The sequence below is a fragment of the Temnothorax nylanderi genome, unplaced genomic scaffold, assembly GCF_030848795.1.
Source record: "Temnothorax nylanderi isolate EJ_2023f unplaced genomic scaffold, tnyl_v1.0 TNYL_tig0265_pilon, whole genome shotgun sequence".
NCBI classification, from domain to species: domain Eukaryota; kingdom Metazoa; phylum Arthropoda; class Insecta; order Hymenoptera; family Formicidae; genus Temnothorax; species Temnothorax nylanderi.
In genome coordinates this window covers 126,865-144,137 of record NW_027249327.1, presented here as the reverse complement: position 1 = coordinate 144,137, position 17,273 = coordinate 126,865, and the positions used below count along the sequence as shown (strand labels likewise).

Sequence of the window (17,273 nt, the reverse complement as noted above, 5' to 3'; positions counted from 1 at the left end):
CAGATTGTATCTATGCACAAGAGAAAATATTTAAAAAAATTTGATTTACACTGTGGTTTTTACCCCTCCATATATATATCTATATATATATATATAAGACCGTATGGTTTCACACCTCGCGTCGGGCGTCCGACAGTAGTTTGTTTGTGGCCTAGAATTTCTAGCTAGTAACATTTTTGTCTGATTGGCTCATTCAGCTCATTGGCTGGTGGTCAATCGCAGTGGAAAAACTCCAGGCACCGAGGGCTGTGATTGGCTGGTGGTCAATCGCAACGTGGTCAAACGGAACGCTCCCTTTTCTTGCGAATGAATTCAAGAATCGAGCCCCAGAGTGGCCCAGAGCGCCACTGAGCGCCACCGAGAGCCTCGCAAATCCTCGTGAAAGTACGCCCGAGGCCCGAGGCCCTATCGGCCCGATCACCGATGGCGGCGATGGCCCGATGCGTGGCCTGCGTGGGTGGGTAGACTTCAGTAGACTGGAGTGACTGGGAGTGACTGGACTGGGTAGGGTAGGTGAATGGGTGGGTAGGGTAGTGCCTGTGCGTTTTCAAAAATGTGGAAAGAGCACTCGCGTCGCGAGGAGCGCTTGTGGTGGTTTGTGTTGGCTGATGCCTAATGGTGATGACGAAGAAGCGTGGTATGCGATAGAGCATTCAGAAGAATCAGAGTCGGCTGTCGGAGAGAGACGATCCGCTCACATAAGTCGCTTGATATAAATATATATTATAAGTAATCGCAATCGCAATCGCCAAAGTCGACCATGAACGCGTTATTATATACACTGTGGACAGCTTTGATGAGTGCGTGCGTCATGCACGCTTTTAATCTCGAACCACGAATACCTGTTGTCAAAAGGGGCCTGCAGGGCTCCTACTTCGGCTACTCCGTAGCCGAGCATATAGAGATCGAGAACCACTCGTCATCCAAATCGACCAGTTGGTGAGTCTATCCTCTACTAGTCTGCTTACTCTGTCTCTCGTCGAGCAGCTTCCTATCGTTACAATTGTTAATTCTTATATTTATGTGTGTATATAAAGTAATATTATGTATATAAAGGTGTTACTGTAATGGGAAAATAGGAGAATAATATGATGTAATATTTTTTAACAATCTAGTTTCTAGTACGAATACAATATAATACGATACGAGTTAAATTTTTATAAAAATTCCCTTTATTCGATTCGTCATTGATTGTCTCTTGATCAATTGTTTTTGTTGAAATTGAATCGTATATACATGACATGTATAGACTTATAGACGTAGACATGGACTCTACTGCACAGAAGAATAGCCTTATCTGAGTAACGGTACGAGTAAAAGAATCGCTTCTCTCTTTCTCTCTTGGAAATCTCCTTTTGTCGTTGCAAACTTGAAATCGAGTCAAGTAGAATCTTATTTTTCACCTTTTTAAGCTGCTGCTGCTGCTGCTGCTGCTACTATGTTGAGACCTATGTTACCTTTATTGTAATTGTAACTATGCTTTCTCATTTTCAACAGGATGCTGATCGGTGCACCCTTGGATCAAAATCGACAACCGGGTACAAACAGATCGGGAGCGTTGTGGAAGTGCCCGTTGAGTACATATACGGGGGATTGTACTCAAGTCATCACCGATGGACGGCTGAGTATGTCGTGTCTCGGATATTTTGTCAATTCTCTATTTTGTCAATTGTATTGTATCGTGATATAACTTTAAAAGATATAGATTTGTAATCCTACCCCGTAATATATATACTTATTGTTTACACTACTGTAATACTTAATTTATATGATTAATTTATATAGCGCTGTATAAATTAAATTATTCCTACGCTCTCCATCACAAATTCTGTTCTCAATGTTAATTGTTTTTTGTTTCTGTTCAATGTAAATTCTGTTCAGTTAAATGTTTGAATGTTAAAATCAGGTCGAGCACATCTTTATGTTCTGCATTAAACGTGTCCAACGATGGATGAATTTCTATTTAATCAAATATATTTATGTATCGTTCGATACTTAATTTTATATTATATATATAATAAGATGCTTTTTTGTTAAATCATGGTTCGGTAAACCAGTGGATGATGGTCTACTATACAGACCATACGAATACGAATCGTACGATTCAAGTAAGTGTATAAATTTCAGCAGAGTCTTTGCAGAATGAATTGAATGAAGAGTTTGAAGATTTTTACCAGCGGTTTGCCATACAACACGTGCATATGTCTTTCCTGAACAAAAAAAAGTATTACATATTAAAAGACGAGAAAGCATGCGCGGTGAAAAAATTAATCTCTATTATCTATTATATGTATATATTAATTCTGCATCAAAGCTTGCTCTTGTTCGAAACAACATAGAATAGAAACGGAATATTTCTTAAGGATGATAATATCACAAAATTAACGATGGCGATGCTGTAATTGTTTACAGCATTTTTATGTTATACGAATGCAAACTGACTGATTTCTGCTTTTACTAACATTGTTTTTTGCTAATTATTTTTATTTTTACTTAGTGCAATTGTCATGCAGTTTTACTTATTCAGATTCATGTTTATATGCATGGTCAGTACGTGATATAATTAACACAAGAATAATTTGCTATTTATCCAAAAGAATTATAATTAAATGATAATTTAAAATTGCATAATCTAAAGTTATTTACGTATTATTTATTTATCTATCATAGTTTCCTGGATATTGTGGTCGATTAATTTTGCTGCTAAAATTATAAATCTTCTTTTGATTTAATAATTATTGTTACTGTCTTATATCACACTATATCATCATTTCAATATTATAATAGGTATTTTATTTGTGCGCGCGCGCGCGCATACACACACACGCACACACACAAAATAGTTTTATATTGTATTTTTCTACGGTTACTATTTAATTTATTTGTTTTCCAAATTTATATCTGTTTTCAAATTTATTTAACTTGAGAATGTAACTATCATTGAAATGTTAAATCTTTATCTGTTACCACAAGCTTACAAATATTTTTGTAATTTGCAATTAAAATATATAAAATTCATAATTTAATTTTTAAAAGCGGATATATGATATATCTGATGTTTCCGTAGCTCCACGTTTGTGAAGATTATAATACTTTTTCCAGATTTGGAATCGGATGATTTAGTACCGCCGGGGACTGATGAAATAAAAGATAATCAATGGTTAGGAGTTACTGTACGTAGTCAGGGAGTAGGAGGTAAAGTTATGGTGAGTAAAGAAAGTTATAGACAATCAAAATTAACAATATCGTATCGCACAGGTTACCTATTGGTTTCATCTATTCTCAGGTATGCGCGCATCGCCATATCGTTAAAACAGCTGATTCGCAATGGGGCCAAGGCCAATGTTATGTATTATCTCAAGATTTAAAATACGACGATTTGAAAAAGCCATGCTCTGGAAAACCTACCAACAAGTAATATAAACAAATTGCCTGATTTGTAGTTGCCTAAACATTTCGTGTACTCTTACGACGCTTCTTTAAATTTTAGCTAACAATCTATTTCTTGTAAAATTCGATTTTTCAGAGCCCACGAGCAGTTTGGTTACTGTCAGGCTGGGACTAGCGGTTTGTTAACCGCTGAAGATCGTGTAGTGATTGGTACGCCAGGACCACATACTTGGAGAGGGACTCTTTATCTATTCACTATTTCCGATGAATTTTTAACTAGGGACAATACAGTTTACAACGCGCCAATGCAAGATTTTTCACCTGTAAATAAATACAGCTATCTCGGTACGTAATCTTATTAAAAATAAGTTTTTATTTCAGTAAAGCTTTATACAAAATATCACAAATATCTTATTATAAATACCGTCTGAGAACTTATTTGTTCTGCATCCAAATTAATCGTTTCCTTTTTTTTCTTCTTTCCTTTTCTTTCTTTTTTTTCCTATTGAATTATTGATTTTTTAGCGGGCAATGTAAGAGCGTTGTGCCATGCAAACTTTTATTTCATTTTTACGCTTTACTTTAATCTACGTACTTATATAGGAATGTCCGTGGCCGTTGGAAACTTCTTTGGCAAGGATTTGGCTTATGCGGCGGGTGCACCTCGTTCTAATGGTACGGGCCAAGTAGTTTTGTTCACCAGGCGCGATTTTAAGTCGGACATGGACGTTGCCCTCGTTCTAGACGGCGAACAATTTGCCTCGAGCTATGGATACGAAATCACATCGGCAGATGTAAATGGAGACAAGTAAGACAACATTTAATATATATTTTATTGACATTTGTTACAAGATCATTGTGTGTTATATTATCGCGAATTTATATGTCTTGCTCATTTTATTTATACACTAATATTTATTGTAGAGTAACTGATTTAATCGTGGCAGCGCCGTTTTACTTCAACAAAGCGGAAGGTGGAGCTGTTTATATTTATACAACGCTAGATATTTGTAGAACCATCAAAGATCACGAGAAGTGTTCGCCTGTCAAGCTCGTTGGTCATGAGGAATCGAGGTTTAGCATATTTTTACATCATTTTCTGTTTTAATCCATGCTTGGATGGATATTCGTTGTATGGTATACGTTGATTAATTATGATAATGACAAATTGTCGACAGATTTGGATTCGCACTAACAAATTTGGGTGATTTAAACAAGGATGGATATGAAGATATTGCAATTGGTGCTCCATACGACGGAAAGGGAACTGTTTATATTTATCTTGGCTCCAAGAATGGCATTAAAAAAACACCGTCACAAGTAACAAGTTTTGTTATAATGCTCATTGCTTTATTCTTTTAATTTACATAATTTTGTTGATTTTTTTAACATGTCCAGTTTTAGATATGTTAAAAATTATTTATTTTATTTATGCAATTTGTCGTTTTGTCATGTTATTGTTTAACAGATCATACACGCTGAAGACTTGCCTACGCCAATGAAGACATTTGGTTACTCTTTGAGCGGCGGAACCGACATGGACCAGAATGGCTATTCGGATCTCTTAATCGGAGCGTATGAAAACGATGCAGTTGTACTTCTCCGTTCTAAGAAAATAATCGATATCTTTACTTACATACGCTATGCAAAGAAAGATGGGATATATCAGGATACAATAGAACCTATCGATCCCAACAAAATTGGATGTTTGGCCGATCTAAACTCAAATTATACATGGTACTAGTAGTTCAACGTGAAATAAATTGTAAAACAAATACATATATACATATATGGTGTAAAAAAACTAATATATATATGAAACTCTGCAGTTTCGCGTTTGAAGCTTGCTGCAAAACAGAATCGCTAGCGAAAGAAGATTCTATGCAAGATCTAAGATTAAATTACTACATCGAAGCAGAGACTTACACCGGAACTAAGAAATTCTCGAGAGTTTGGTTCGGCGTCAATGGTAATGCACGTCCTCATTACATTAATCGAACAGTCACCTTAGATAGCACAAAGTTGGTACACTGCCAAAAGGAAATTGTTTATTTGAAGGTAAAGTTAAATCACATGGTTGATATTACCTCTCTATTATACTTATCATTTTTGTAATACACTCATGTGTTAATACAACACAGAGCGTCTATTGTAGCATTATTATTAATATTTAATAATTACATACCTAATTTAATTTAAATCTAAAACATCTCGGCAAATACCATAGATTTTGCTTATGATAAAAAAAAGTTTAAATGTCACGAGATCCATATTTTAAAAGTTTATTAACTGTTTGACAAGCATTTGGGACTGACGCTACCAGAAAGATCTTTCTGTCAGAAATTTGTCAATAGTATCGCAATCAATTGTATAGTGGGGCATGGTGACGAAAAAGTCCTCGTTTATCTTGATAACACAGGCCTGTGAAATTAAGGGTGTTGAAAGTTGTTTGAGAATTATCGGTTTTGTATGTAATTTTGTGCGCTGAATACGGATTTCGCCGCAGAAATTGCCTATTGCGTCAGGTTTTTGAGAAAAACGGGGTAAAATGGTCCAAAAATGACAATTTTGATTATATTCATGAAAGTATTACAGAGAAAACAAATTATTTCCTATATTTTAACCGATGGCTTTGTATAGTACTATCCTTCCTCTTTAAAATCCAATTTTTATTTGCCAACGTGCGATTTTTTCTCGCCGAGAGACAGAATATATTCTGTACTTCTATGCTTTCAAAAGTTCATGACTTCTAACTGGTATATCTCGGCGAGAAAGAATCGTACGTTAAGAAATAAAAATTGATTTTAAAGAGGAAGACTAGTACTATTTGAAGCCATCGGTTAAAATATAGGTCTACCAATTTGCTTTCTCTGTAATATACTTTCATGAATGTAGTCAAAATCATTATTTTTGGGCCCCGCTTCACCCCATTTATTTCAAAAACCTAACCTGACGTGATGATAGGCAATCTCTGCGGCCAGAAATTCGTATTCGACGCACAAAAATTACATAGGAAACTACCTATAATAATTCTCAAACAACAAAATCTCGTAGATCTGTGTAATCATATCACGTTGATAAATCACATTTATCTTTTGGCATCATAATATTCTAGTCTAGTATTAAATAATAATATTAAATTACAAAGAAGAATTATACGCGCTTGTTGATATTCGGATGGTTAAAATAAAAATAAATCCATTTGTGTGCGAGGAATGGACTTTAATTTTTTTTATATACAATTCTGTTCATCATGCTTTTTTATAACCAGTTTTGCTGCAAATATTAAACGATTTTATCGTCTTATCTTTCTATTCGTAATTTCCTAGAAGATATATAATTATTTATTATGAATGTCTAACACAGGAGAATACACGCGACATCCAAACTCCCATCAAATTTCGTCTGAATTATTCACTGATACAAGAAGAGCCAGTCATGCCGCGTGAAGGTGCTCCTTTACCCGATATGAAGCATTACCCAATACTCAATCAGCAAGAAGCCGCACGTGTATTCGAAGCTGTGTTTCAGAAAGACTGTGGAAATAATGACATTTGCGAAAGTGATTTGCAAGTGATAGCTAAACTAAATTTATCAGGTAGGTGTTCCTTTCTTATATATATATATATATATATATATATATATATATATATATAAGCAAAATTTCATATTACTATAATATAATTATTGCAATATATATTTCTCCATGTAATTTTTATCAGGTTAAAATAAATTTTCAAGTCTCCTGGGCTCTTTCCGACATCTTGTGAGATTGTGACGTCAGAGGCGAGAAATGACACCCTATTTTGTCGTGTGTGCCATTCAAATCGAATAAAAAGACATTTTAATAAAAAAAATCACTATAGGTCGTTTCAGAACACTTGTAAAATTGACCGAAAACTATCCTTTTCTAATACGAAAGCTAGTCATGCGCCTGCGCATAAGCCTGCATCCTATTACATTCATTTTACGGCTCTTTGTTTATTGTCGAGGGAAAAGGATCGTTTTCGGCCAACTTTAGAAGCGTTGTAAAACGATCTGTAGTGATTTTTTATCGAAATGTCTTTTTATTTGAGAATGGCACACACACAACAAAATAGGAATAGGGTGTCATTTCTCGCCTCTGACGTCACAATCTCACACGATGTCGGAAAGAGCCCAGGAGCCTTAATGCCTTTATTCTTAATTTTACTCTCGACTCTCGGTTAGCTCAACTTTTTCTTAAACTGACACTACTCCTTCTCTGGCACTACTCCTCCATTATTTCACATTTGCTGTTTGACCATGCACGCGCAAAATGAAAATACTGTGTGCATGATCAACACGCACTCTGGGAGGTTCTGCGATTGTACAATAAAAATAGAAAAGGCATTACTATAAATAAGATCTATATATATTACTAGAGGAAATTTTTTGATTAAGCAGCTAACAGTCTCTTATTTCTTATTAGCTTCCTCTGTAAAGCCGGACTTCTACGAGTTGTTTTTAGGCGAAAGAGAAGAGATAGTCGTAGAAGTGAAGGTGGCAAACGTTGGCGAGTCTGCGTATGAGGCTCAACTGTTTATCGTTCACTCACAGAATTTGAACTACATCGCCAGTAAAAGCAACGATTCCGTGATCTGTAATCTGTACAACGCTACTATAGTATCGTGTTCTATTGGCAATCCATTCAAAAAGGACAAAGCGGTGGACATACAAGTGAGATTCGATCCGAAAGGTCTCGAGGATAATGAATCGCAATTGGGTTTCACAATTTTCGCAAATTCCACATCAAAGGAAGTGAAAGAGAAGCAACCCACTGTTCTGCAAGCTACAGTATTAAAACGCGCCGAACTTTCGATCAAAGGGTAATTTTTATATTTCATTATTTCAATGTCTAATCGTTCGATTTGTATGGCGTATCTTCTTCTCCACAATCTTCTCTCGCAAATCATTGAATGAAAACTAGTTGGTTCTCTCCGTTTGTCGCTTCAGAGATTCGCTGTTTTTATATTTTTCTACTAAGCGATTCTGTGTCATAATACACATATCCACACATACGGCTAATTTACAACATTTGTTAATTTGGTGAAAAATAAAAACAAATTTAATCACATATGTGATTGTCCAATTGTGTTTGCATGACACACACTAGGTGATGTTGTAAAAAGTTGATAAAAAATACTCTCGATGCAAATAGATACTTATATTCGCGCCAATTGATGAATATTTTGATATATTAATATACGTGATAAAAATATATATTTATTCGTAGAAGTGCAAAAACTCAATGGGCGTTTTACGGTGGCCCCGTAGTCGGAGAATCCGCGATAAAACACTTGAATGAAGTAGGCCCGAAGGTGTCGCACGTTTACGAAGTATTTAATGAAGGACCATGGAAAGTCAGCACTGTGGAAGTACGGATTTCGTGGCCTTACGAGGTCGCGAATGACAAAGCGCACGGCAAGTGGCTGCTCTATATGGAAGAGATGCCAACTATCCAAGGTAGTACAAAAAAGATTCTGCCCCTTCGCGGTTGGTGATCCTTCGTAATATGTCGAAATAGAAAATCGAATGAAAGTTGTTTGTAAGATCTGGGAATTAGAATTAATTATTTATTAATTCTTGAATCCCATCTCAGTTGAAATTTGAAATCTCGTCATTTAGAAAAATTTTATGGAAAAGCTGTGTCATTTAAAAAAATGTTTTCAAGTAAAATAGTTGGTATCTTTATAGAAAAACTTTAAGGGAATAGGAATTAAGTAAAATGTCTAGCTCTTCTAATTTAAAAATAATAATAATAATTCTTTAAACGAGCTTGAAATTTCGAATTTCTGCAGAATTTGAAAGCTCATAAATAACTTGCAATTGTCAGCCGTTCGTTTTTCAATTCTGACATTTCGCTTCTAGGACGTATATTGGACAAAAATTAATATATAAATATGATATTGAAAAAGAATATATATATAATATATTAACACAGTATGACATACTTTATCACATAAAATTTATTGAGTATTTATGGAATTAAATTTAGTGAAAATATAAAATATCACAAAGTATAATATAAATTAAGCTTACGATACATCTGACGCATATTAAATGACTTAGCTCTGGGGGATGGTGAATGTATATTGCCACCAGGACATGTAGTCAATCCATTAAAACTGCAAGATAATGCCAACTTGGATGATATCTCTCTCGATAGCATTATACAATCTTCAACTCCATCGACAGTTTTGTACAATCATACTAATCACATAAGAACAACGCGAGATACAGAAAAAGTTGTAAATACGCGAACAATTATCGACAAGGATGGACATCGGCATCGTGTCGTTGCAATGGTAAGTTATCGATCACTTATGATGGTATAAGTCATTATTTATTAAACTCATTAAACTCAAGGTAATAATACAATTAGAAAAATACAGTAAGAAAAATCAGGACTCTGAGACTGAACGCGGAATTTATAATAAATCCCTATACAGAATGATTCGTTGTATGCAAAGGTCATAATTTCGAATGAAAAAATAAATTGGAATTGCGAAATAATTGAAATAGATAGTTTTATTTTTCTTTTAGTTTTACTTTCGACATTTTTCAATATCCGCAAATCAATATTGTAAATATCGAAATATTCTTTATTATCGTTAGAATTTTGTTATTTTGAAGCTTTTAAAATCTAAAGCTTTGCTGTTTCCGCGAATTCATTCTACGTAGGACATTTCGATAATAAAGCGTTTTTTTATGAAGCATTGATGGGAAGATCTTACATTACAGAATTGCAAAGCTGGCACAGCAAAATGTTTCGACATCGTATGCTATATATACAACTTACAGAGGAAACAGGAAGCCATCATAAGTGTTAAAGCAAGGTAATAACAAAAATGTAAAGTTAATTATTATTAATTGTGTCACGCTATATCATAATTTCATTTATTAACTGTAATACGCAGGATTATTCTTAATTATATATCAAATACTTGAAGGAGTGACGTTAGAGCTCGAAACAAGCAAAAAGTATCATTAACATAAGTTATTTAGGCTTTTATTTCCAGGGTATAATAAATTAAAGGAAATGCTCCAACTGTTTTCGCTTTCTGTTGAAAAATAGATATTACTTTATAGAAAATATATTGAAATTCGTTTTGAAATCATAATGTATTAATGCGTTAATAAATATCAAGTCATATTATCTTTCCACAGACAATAATTGATAAGAGGTTCTTTTACAATATTAATATTTCAATTGTATTAAACTTAACGTTGTGGAACATCTTGTGAATTTGATGAAATAATTTCAGACTTTGGAATTCTACTTTGGTCGAAGACTATCCAAAAGTGGACATGGTTAAAATAGGTTCCAATGCTAGGATAGTAATACCTTCGAACATTGTGATACAACAAGAGAACTTGAAAGATGATTACGCAATTGTAAGCATATTTTATATACAAAAAGATATATTGAAAATGTTGAAAGCGTTACGATAAAAATTATTTAACAATGTTATCTCATATTATTATATAGGCCGAGACAATTGCTTATCCAGATTTATTGGATCAGCAAGAAGCTGAGCCTGTACCAGTGTGGATATATATAGTGGCCGCAGTAGCTGGCATGTTATTATTCATTCTACTTACATTAATATTGAGAAAACTTGGGTTCTTTAAAAGACGGCGGCCAGATCCGACTCTATCTGGAAACCTCGAAAAGCACAGAGACGATAATCCTGAAAATGAAGCATTATTCAAACATTAAGCACTAAATAACCGAAATGAAAACATGAAAATGTAAAAACATAAAAACACAACAAATTTTCATGATTACTTAAGATTAAGTACTTATGGTGAAGAAGAAAAAGAAGAAAACGAAAAAGGATATTCGTTTACGCACACAATTTATTTCTAGTTTTATACTGCCTGAATTTGGAATGCATATTTTGTATGCATGAGCAGCTAAGTATGCGAAGATTGATAAAATAGTTTGTGATATTGTTGTACTAAATATTGCGTATGTGACAAATTTTTCTCAAAGAATGTTCAGATTAAGTGTATGAATGTATGTATGTATGCATATACGTCGTAAATGCATTAACGTTTATTATCTTTTGTTAGAGGAAAAAAAACACATCGTATTTAAACAGTTCTAAATCACGACTGTCCATAGTGAGGAAACAAGCAACATAAGGCAATAATTCAAAAATAACTTTCAACATACATTGTATATGAAAGATAAGACTAAATAACGAATTAAATTCATTCTATGTTAAATAAGTTTATAGAGACATTTTTATAATTTTGTCATGTGCTAATTATAAATATTATAAAGAAATTGTTTTGAATGAATAAATAGATACAATATAAATATACTGGATCAAAAAATGTCCAGTGATTGTTAGGGCATTTGTAATACCTTTATTATTGTACAATAAGATTGCCATTTTATATCTAATAGAAAGTATGTAACTATTATTAGTTTATATATGTATACATATATATATATATATATATATATATATATATATATATATATTCATATTTTACTCGTGTCATTACATAAACAAAATAACTGACATGATACGAGGGAGATGAATTAAATTTATAATAAAAATTATTTTCTTTGTTCTAACATTATATTGAAATTGAAACGATTACATACACGCACACGCGTGCGCGAAATTTTATATTTATTTTAATTTTAAAGGCTGATTTTCTCCTACAATTTAAATTACAAGAGAATGAAATTGTTAAAATTGCAGGATATAAAACACAATGACTCATACAATCAAATATAATAGTTTAAATGCATTAATATGTATTCATCACGTAACAGAACAATTTTTTATTTTATTTTTAACTTTCACTTAAAAATATTCATCTAGCAGATAAGTCTGCTGATTAGACTGACTATTGAATTATTAACTAGTGTCCGAGAAAATTTCAAGCTTCGATATGTTCTCTATCGTAAAAGGGATGCAAAATGCATTCATTCTTAAATATACTGAACAACTATTATCTGAACATATTAAACACACATACTTCGAGATATTTGGACGCCTAAATTCAGAATTCTGTTTAATTAACTACTATTCCGCGAAAATTGATCCGTAGCGTCTTGTACAAAGTAAATACTGAAATTTAATTTGTTATAAATTTGATCGCATATACGTGTAATCGAGACATGAATTATTCTCTATTAACATTTTTTGTCATATTTTGTAAAGGTTTATCTATGGTAATCTCATAAAGGAAATCATTCCGCCGCACATGATGAAAATTGGAATACATTATACGTAGAGTTTAAAAATGTACAGATTTTTTGCATAAATACATTGTCATATTTATATTTAACAGACTGTTAAATCTACATATAATTTTCTGCAAAAATTAATGATGTTACGATCACGCCAATATTTGTTCTACTGCCCTAAAAAATAAACAAAGTTTTATATATAGATACGTATAATATTATAAATAAATTTTTTTTTATTAGTGTCTAGTAATATTTTATTATCATTACTATTAAATGTAAATTTTTTTAGTAATGTTACATGCGACAAATTTTATATTCGTCCGTAACTAATAGATTCGATATATTTGCATTTTATTAATAACGAAATAAAATTTTATTATCCTAAAATATATTAGCCAAGAGCATTTTTTGTATTTCTTCTCAACAAAACCTTTGTATTACAAAGTAAAAATGTGTTGCAACGATTTTGCGGACACGTGCACTCGTGTGAAAAAAGATTAAACAGTAGAATGTAGCAGAAATATACTTGACAAACCAAGTAATAAAAGTCTGCGATTTTTTATTCTGAATTTTCAATTAAAATTTCCACTTAGTTTTGTAAGAATTTTTCTGCTATAATATTTTGATTTACGAATTTTAGAATATATCCTACATTAAAATTAAAATTTATATTTGTATTCTTTGTCTTACCCCGAATATTTACGAAGGCCTAGACATAGATTATCGTTATGCAATATGAAAAAAAAAAAAATTACTGCCTATGATGATCAATATCTAGAAATGATTTGTCGTAATATCTTTTCAGGTAACGGCAATCTGCGATCATAAACCTGTAGAATATGAATAAAGATGTAATTATTTAATTGTATTTATTGTATGTGTAATCGCAGCTCTATTAAAGAAGTCTATTGAAGAACACTTGATGATTAGTAAGAGATTGTAAAATAAAGTTCAATTTATATAAACTATATTTCATATTATATATAAATGTAATCAAGTTGCTTGAATTACGGAATTACATCTACATTGAATAATTATAATTTAGTTCTTTATAATTGTAGCTGCACACATGTGTGTGCATGCGTGTAATTACCTATATAATAATATCGTTAAAGGAACTGTACTGGCGTGCCACAAGGAATGAGCATCAAATATCCAAAAAATAGGAGGAAAGTCTGCCAACTCGAGCACAGTCACGAGAATAGTCAACATATTGAACCAAGCGACTAAGTATACGTAAGGCAACTTGGTACGGTTAAAATACCACCACAGCATCGTTATCGCGACAGTCGTTAATCCTGGAATCATAAACGGTTCAGCTTTGTTATACAGTTATCTTTCTGTAGGGATATGCGATTAATGCGATTATGGTGTAAAACTTACCTGTCGCTACATTAAGCATCATATTATAACCATAATTAATTCTGCCTGACCATAAATGTGACAAATGTGTGCACAAAATGCTCACATATCCGCAAGTTATTATAACACATGCTTTATTCCTTTTATTCGTTATCCTAACAATAATTAACACGTACATAAAATTTAATATTACCTAAACAATAAAGATTTAAGATTTATATACGTTAAGACACTTATTTCTTTTATCTTTGAATACATTCCAAAATTAACTTACTAACGATGTGTATTTACTAAATGAGTATATTATTATACATTTTTTAAAATATTAACACCTTAATTATATCCAGATAAGACGAAATTTATTGTGCGTTACCTTAAAAGCATACAGTACAAGAGTGTAAGTACCATACTAAACGCACAAGAATAATCCATAGCTTCTGTAAATGGCCAATCCCGCGAATGGAATACGGTTGACCAAAACCACCCATTTAGGCATATCTACAATAAAGTTAAGCCTTTTAAGCAGATTACAAGTCAAAGGTTGCCAAAGACTAGTACGTGTTTGCCAAGTTTTAGACATTTGAGTAGAAGTGGTAGAGTATAGACTGAACTTACAATACTGAAATACGTCCAAGTGTAGAACATGGGATTAGATCGATCAATCCTTGTTTTAAATTTCCGATACATTATCCAATGTGCATAAAAATTGAGTATGGAGAATAAAACCGAAGCAGGCTCCTGACATCCAAATAGGCGGATGAATGGCCACTGCGGGAATAAGAATAATTTATTATATCATTATTTATAAAATGAATATTATCATAAGTGTCATAAGAATAAATGAAAACATTACGTAGCCTTGATATACATATACATAGAAATAAAGTTATGCTATATAAAAGTAATATATAGGTTTTATTGCGTTGTATAAAATTAAAATTTGCTTTTATAAAAACAAAATACGTATGCGGCGCGGTTTACCGCGATTGTACTACAAAAAATAATATTTTTGCTTCAAACATAGACATAGATATTATATATCTTTTCATAAAAGGATTGTTGCTATATTTTGCTTACTTTTCCATGAAACTGTGGTATCTTTAAACCATAAGATACGAAATAATCAACGGTCCTCCATATGCAAATATAACTACAATCTTCCTCGCAAGACCAGCGTAACAAGATTAACGATAAAGAAGGTTGTTCCTTGAAATCTGTTTCTACAACACGCAATTTGTTGAAAATTAAATTAAATTGAATTTTTGATAAAGAAATGTTTTTTTACGAGCAAATAAAGTATAAAATAAAATCTGAAAGGGAGCTGTATACACGCTAGTGATTATATTACTTTAATCTTCATTGAACCTTGCTTGAAATTGGGGAAAATATTTTTGATACTATAATAAATCGATATGATTCTACGACACACAACTTGGGAATGGAAAATAGAGATTGTATGTACATATGTATGTAGTTGAGTACACACACACAAATAGGAGAGAGAGAGAGAGAGAGAGAGAGAGAGAGAGAGAGAGAGAGAGAGAGAGAGAGAGAGAGAGAGAGAGAGAGAGAGAGAGAGAAAAGAAAGACATATTATATATGTACACGATATATCAAACGCGCAAGATAATCTGAATGAGAGCGAGACTGAAAGAGAACTAAGAGAGAATTAAAATAGGAAGAAATAATTATATTCAAGAATTGATATTCAATTCAGTTTCACCCCGCTGCACATGGGGATGTTGGGTGTGGACCTAACTTGATGTGTTAAGTTGAAGAAACCTATTTAGAAACCTATTCCTATTAGCTTGGACCTTGTGTTTTGCTCTGCTGCACGATTCCAAAAAAGATTTTCAATTTACCACGTGAAGCTAGGTCCAACCCACAGTCCCCACACCTCCATGTGCAGCGTGCAGCAGGCAGCAGGGCGAAACAAGGTCCAAGTTAGTATGATTCTAAATAGTGTTTGACAATGTGCCGGGCCGCGCTTGTTAGCGAATTTTTATTTAAAAAAAAGACTAAAATTCTCAGCCAGATTGTAAAACATTTCATTTTCAACCATGATTTGAGAATATGTGGCCGCACTTAATAAGATACCTAAATATTTTATAAAACGATTTTACAAACATTGCAGATTTCTTAATCTGGCTACGACATTAGCGCTTATTGCCTTATTACACTTGACATATTACATGTATCTTATTCACATATATTATATTATTATATGTATGTGCAATATGTACATACTGTAAACATTTCTCTCTCTTTACGTTTTAAATATCCATATGTTCCATATGTTATTCTTTATAAATATATTAGCGCTTATACCGCGCGCGCGCGTCATATCAGCTACAATAAATATACTGTAAACTTCGGGCCTAGTTTCGCATCACTTTGAGGAAAAAGTGAAAAGAATATAAATAATTGAAATGGGAAAAATCGCAGATCGATCATTACCATCTTTGCAGTTGCTAGTGCGACACAGCGTTAGACATTGGTTGTATACCTGCGACTTGTCACCTATCGAACCAAACGTATTTCCAACGAGACAAGCTTGAAGAATCAACAAAAGAGTCCATGCCGACTTTGACATGTCGACCAATGTCGACTACTGTCAACTGTCAGCAACGAGTACCCTAGCTGTTGTTGACAGCTAGTGTCAAGCGCGATGTCAAACTCACGAAAACTATAATTAAACTAACGACGAGCAGCAAACGAGCAAACAGTAAATATGTACAACGTACAACAACCGGCCGGACCGGCGACGGCCAGCGACGGCCGACTGATGATCAACTGGTGATGGTGATCACTGATGGGAGATGGGAGTTGATGGGAGTGACGGCCGACAGGGACGTCAGGGACAGGGGGTCTCCGACTCTCCGGGTCTGTTTACTCTGTTTCTCTTAGCTGCACTGGCTGAACTGGTGCAGTAAATTAGAGTGAAACAAAGGGAGCTTTCCAGCAAGCGACACAAGTCGACACAAACGTCATTCTATCTTTCTTTTTTGGCAATGAGTAACAAAGACAAAACGATACTTGTGTCGATTTGTGTCGCTTGCTGGAAAGCTCCCAAAATATACTTGTCTCACTCTAACTTATTGCACCAGTCAGCCGTCAGCGCCCAGCGCCAGCGGTGGCACGTGGGCCACGTGGCACGGTGGGGTGGCAGCGGTCAGCAGCGGTTCAGCGTTCAGCCCAAGTTGCAGCCAGTGTAGCTATAAAAGAAACAGACCCAGGAGGACCAAAGATCCAAGATCCAAGGAGAGTACAGATGTTTCGTGTCTCG

General features: G+C 33.6%; 2 protein-coding genes across 8 annotated transcripts; one reads left to right on the top strand and one right to left on the bottom strand.

The window, feature by feature from the left end:
• The first annotated feature begins 335 nt into the window (after nucleotides 1–335).
• On the top strand, nucleotides 336–12,723 carry Mew (multiple edematous wings). 2 transcript variants are annotated; one of them, XM_071718673.1, is made up of 18 exons: nucleotides 336–939; nucleotides 1,498–1,625; nucleotides 2,058–2,108; nucleotides 3,103–3,206; nucleotides 3,287–3,414; nucleotides 3,527–3,735; nucleotides 3,994–4,198; nucleotides 4,315–4,464; nucleotides 4,569–4,710; nucleotides 4,859–5,127; nucleotides 5,220–5,448; nucleotides 6,757–6,988; nucleotides 7,841–8,237; nucleotides 8,645–8,874; nucleotides 9,481–9,716; nucleotides 10,153–10,247; nucleotides 10,677–10,806; nucleotides 10,901–12,723. In XM_071718673.1, the coding sequence occupies exons 1-18, from the start codon at nucleotides 761–763 to the stop codon at nucleotides 11,129–11,131; spliced, it is 3,345 nt and encodes a 1,114-aa protein (XP_071574774.1). In that variant the 5' UTR covers nucleotides 336–760; the 3' UTR covers nucleotides 11,132–12,723. The 2 variants fall into 2 exon arrangements, with proteins under 2 accessions (XP_071574774.1, XP_071574775.1); XM_071718674.1 differs by lacking the exon at nucleotides 2,058–2,108 and having other exon boundaries at nucleotides 337–939.
• Nucleotides 3,744–16,979, bottom strand: Pgap3 (Per1-like protein PGAP3). 6 transcript variants are annotated; one of them, XM_071718689.1, is made up of 10 exons: nucleotides 16,445–16,979; nucleotides 15,065–15,207; nucleotides 14,603–14,755; nucleotides 14,361–14,485; nucleotides 14,009–14,142; nucleotides 13,719–13,923; nucleotides 13,316–13,455; nucleotides 11,014–11,102; nucleotides 3,986–4,156; nucleotides 3,744–3,892 (listed from the first exon to the last, which is right to left on the bottom strand). In XM_071718689.1, exons 1-7 carry the CDS (start codon nucleotides 16,578–16,580, stop codon nucleotides 13,377–13,379), a joined length of 975 nt encoding a protein of 324 aa, XP_071574790.1. In that variant the 5' UTR covers nucleotides 16,581–16,979; the 3' UTR covers nucleotides 3,744–3,892; nucleotides 3,986–4,156; nucleotides 11,014–11,102; nucleotides 13,316–13,376. The 6 variants fall into 6 exon arrangements, with proteins under 6 accessions (XP_071574790.1, XP_071574793.1, XP_071574792.1 ...); XM_071718692.1 differs by lacking the exon at nucleotides 13,316–13,455; XM_071718691.1 differs by lacking the exons at nucleotides 3,744–3,892; nucleotides 3,986–4,156 and adding an exon at nucleotides 9,360–10,472.
• Between the last annotated feature and the right edge of the window lie 294 nt (nucleotides 16,980–17,273).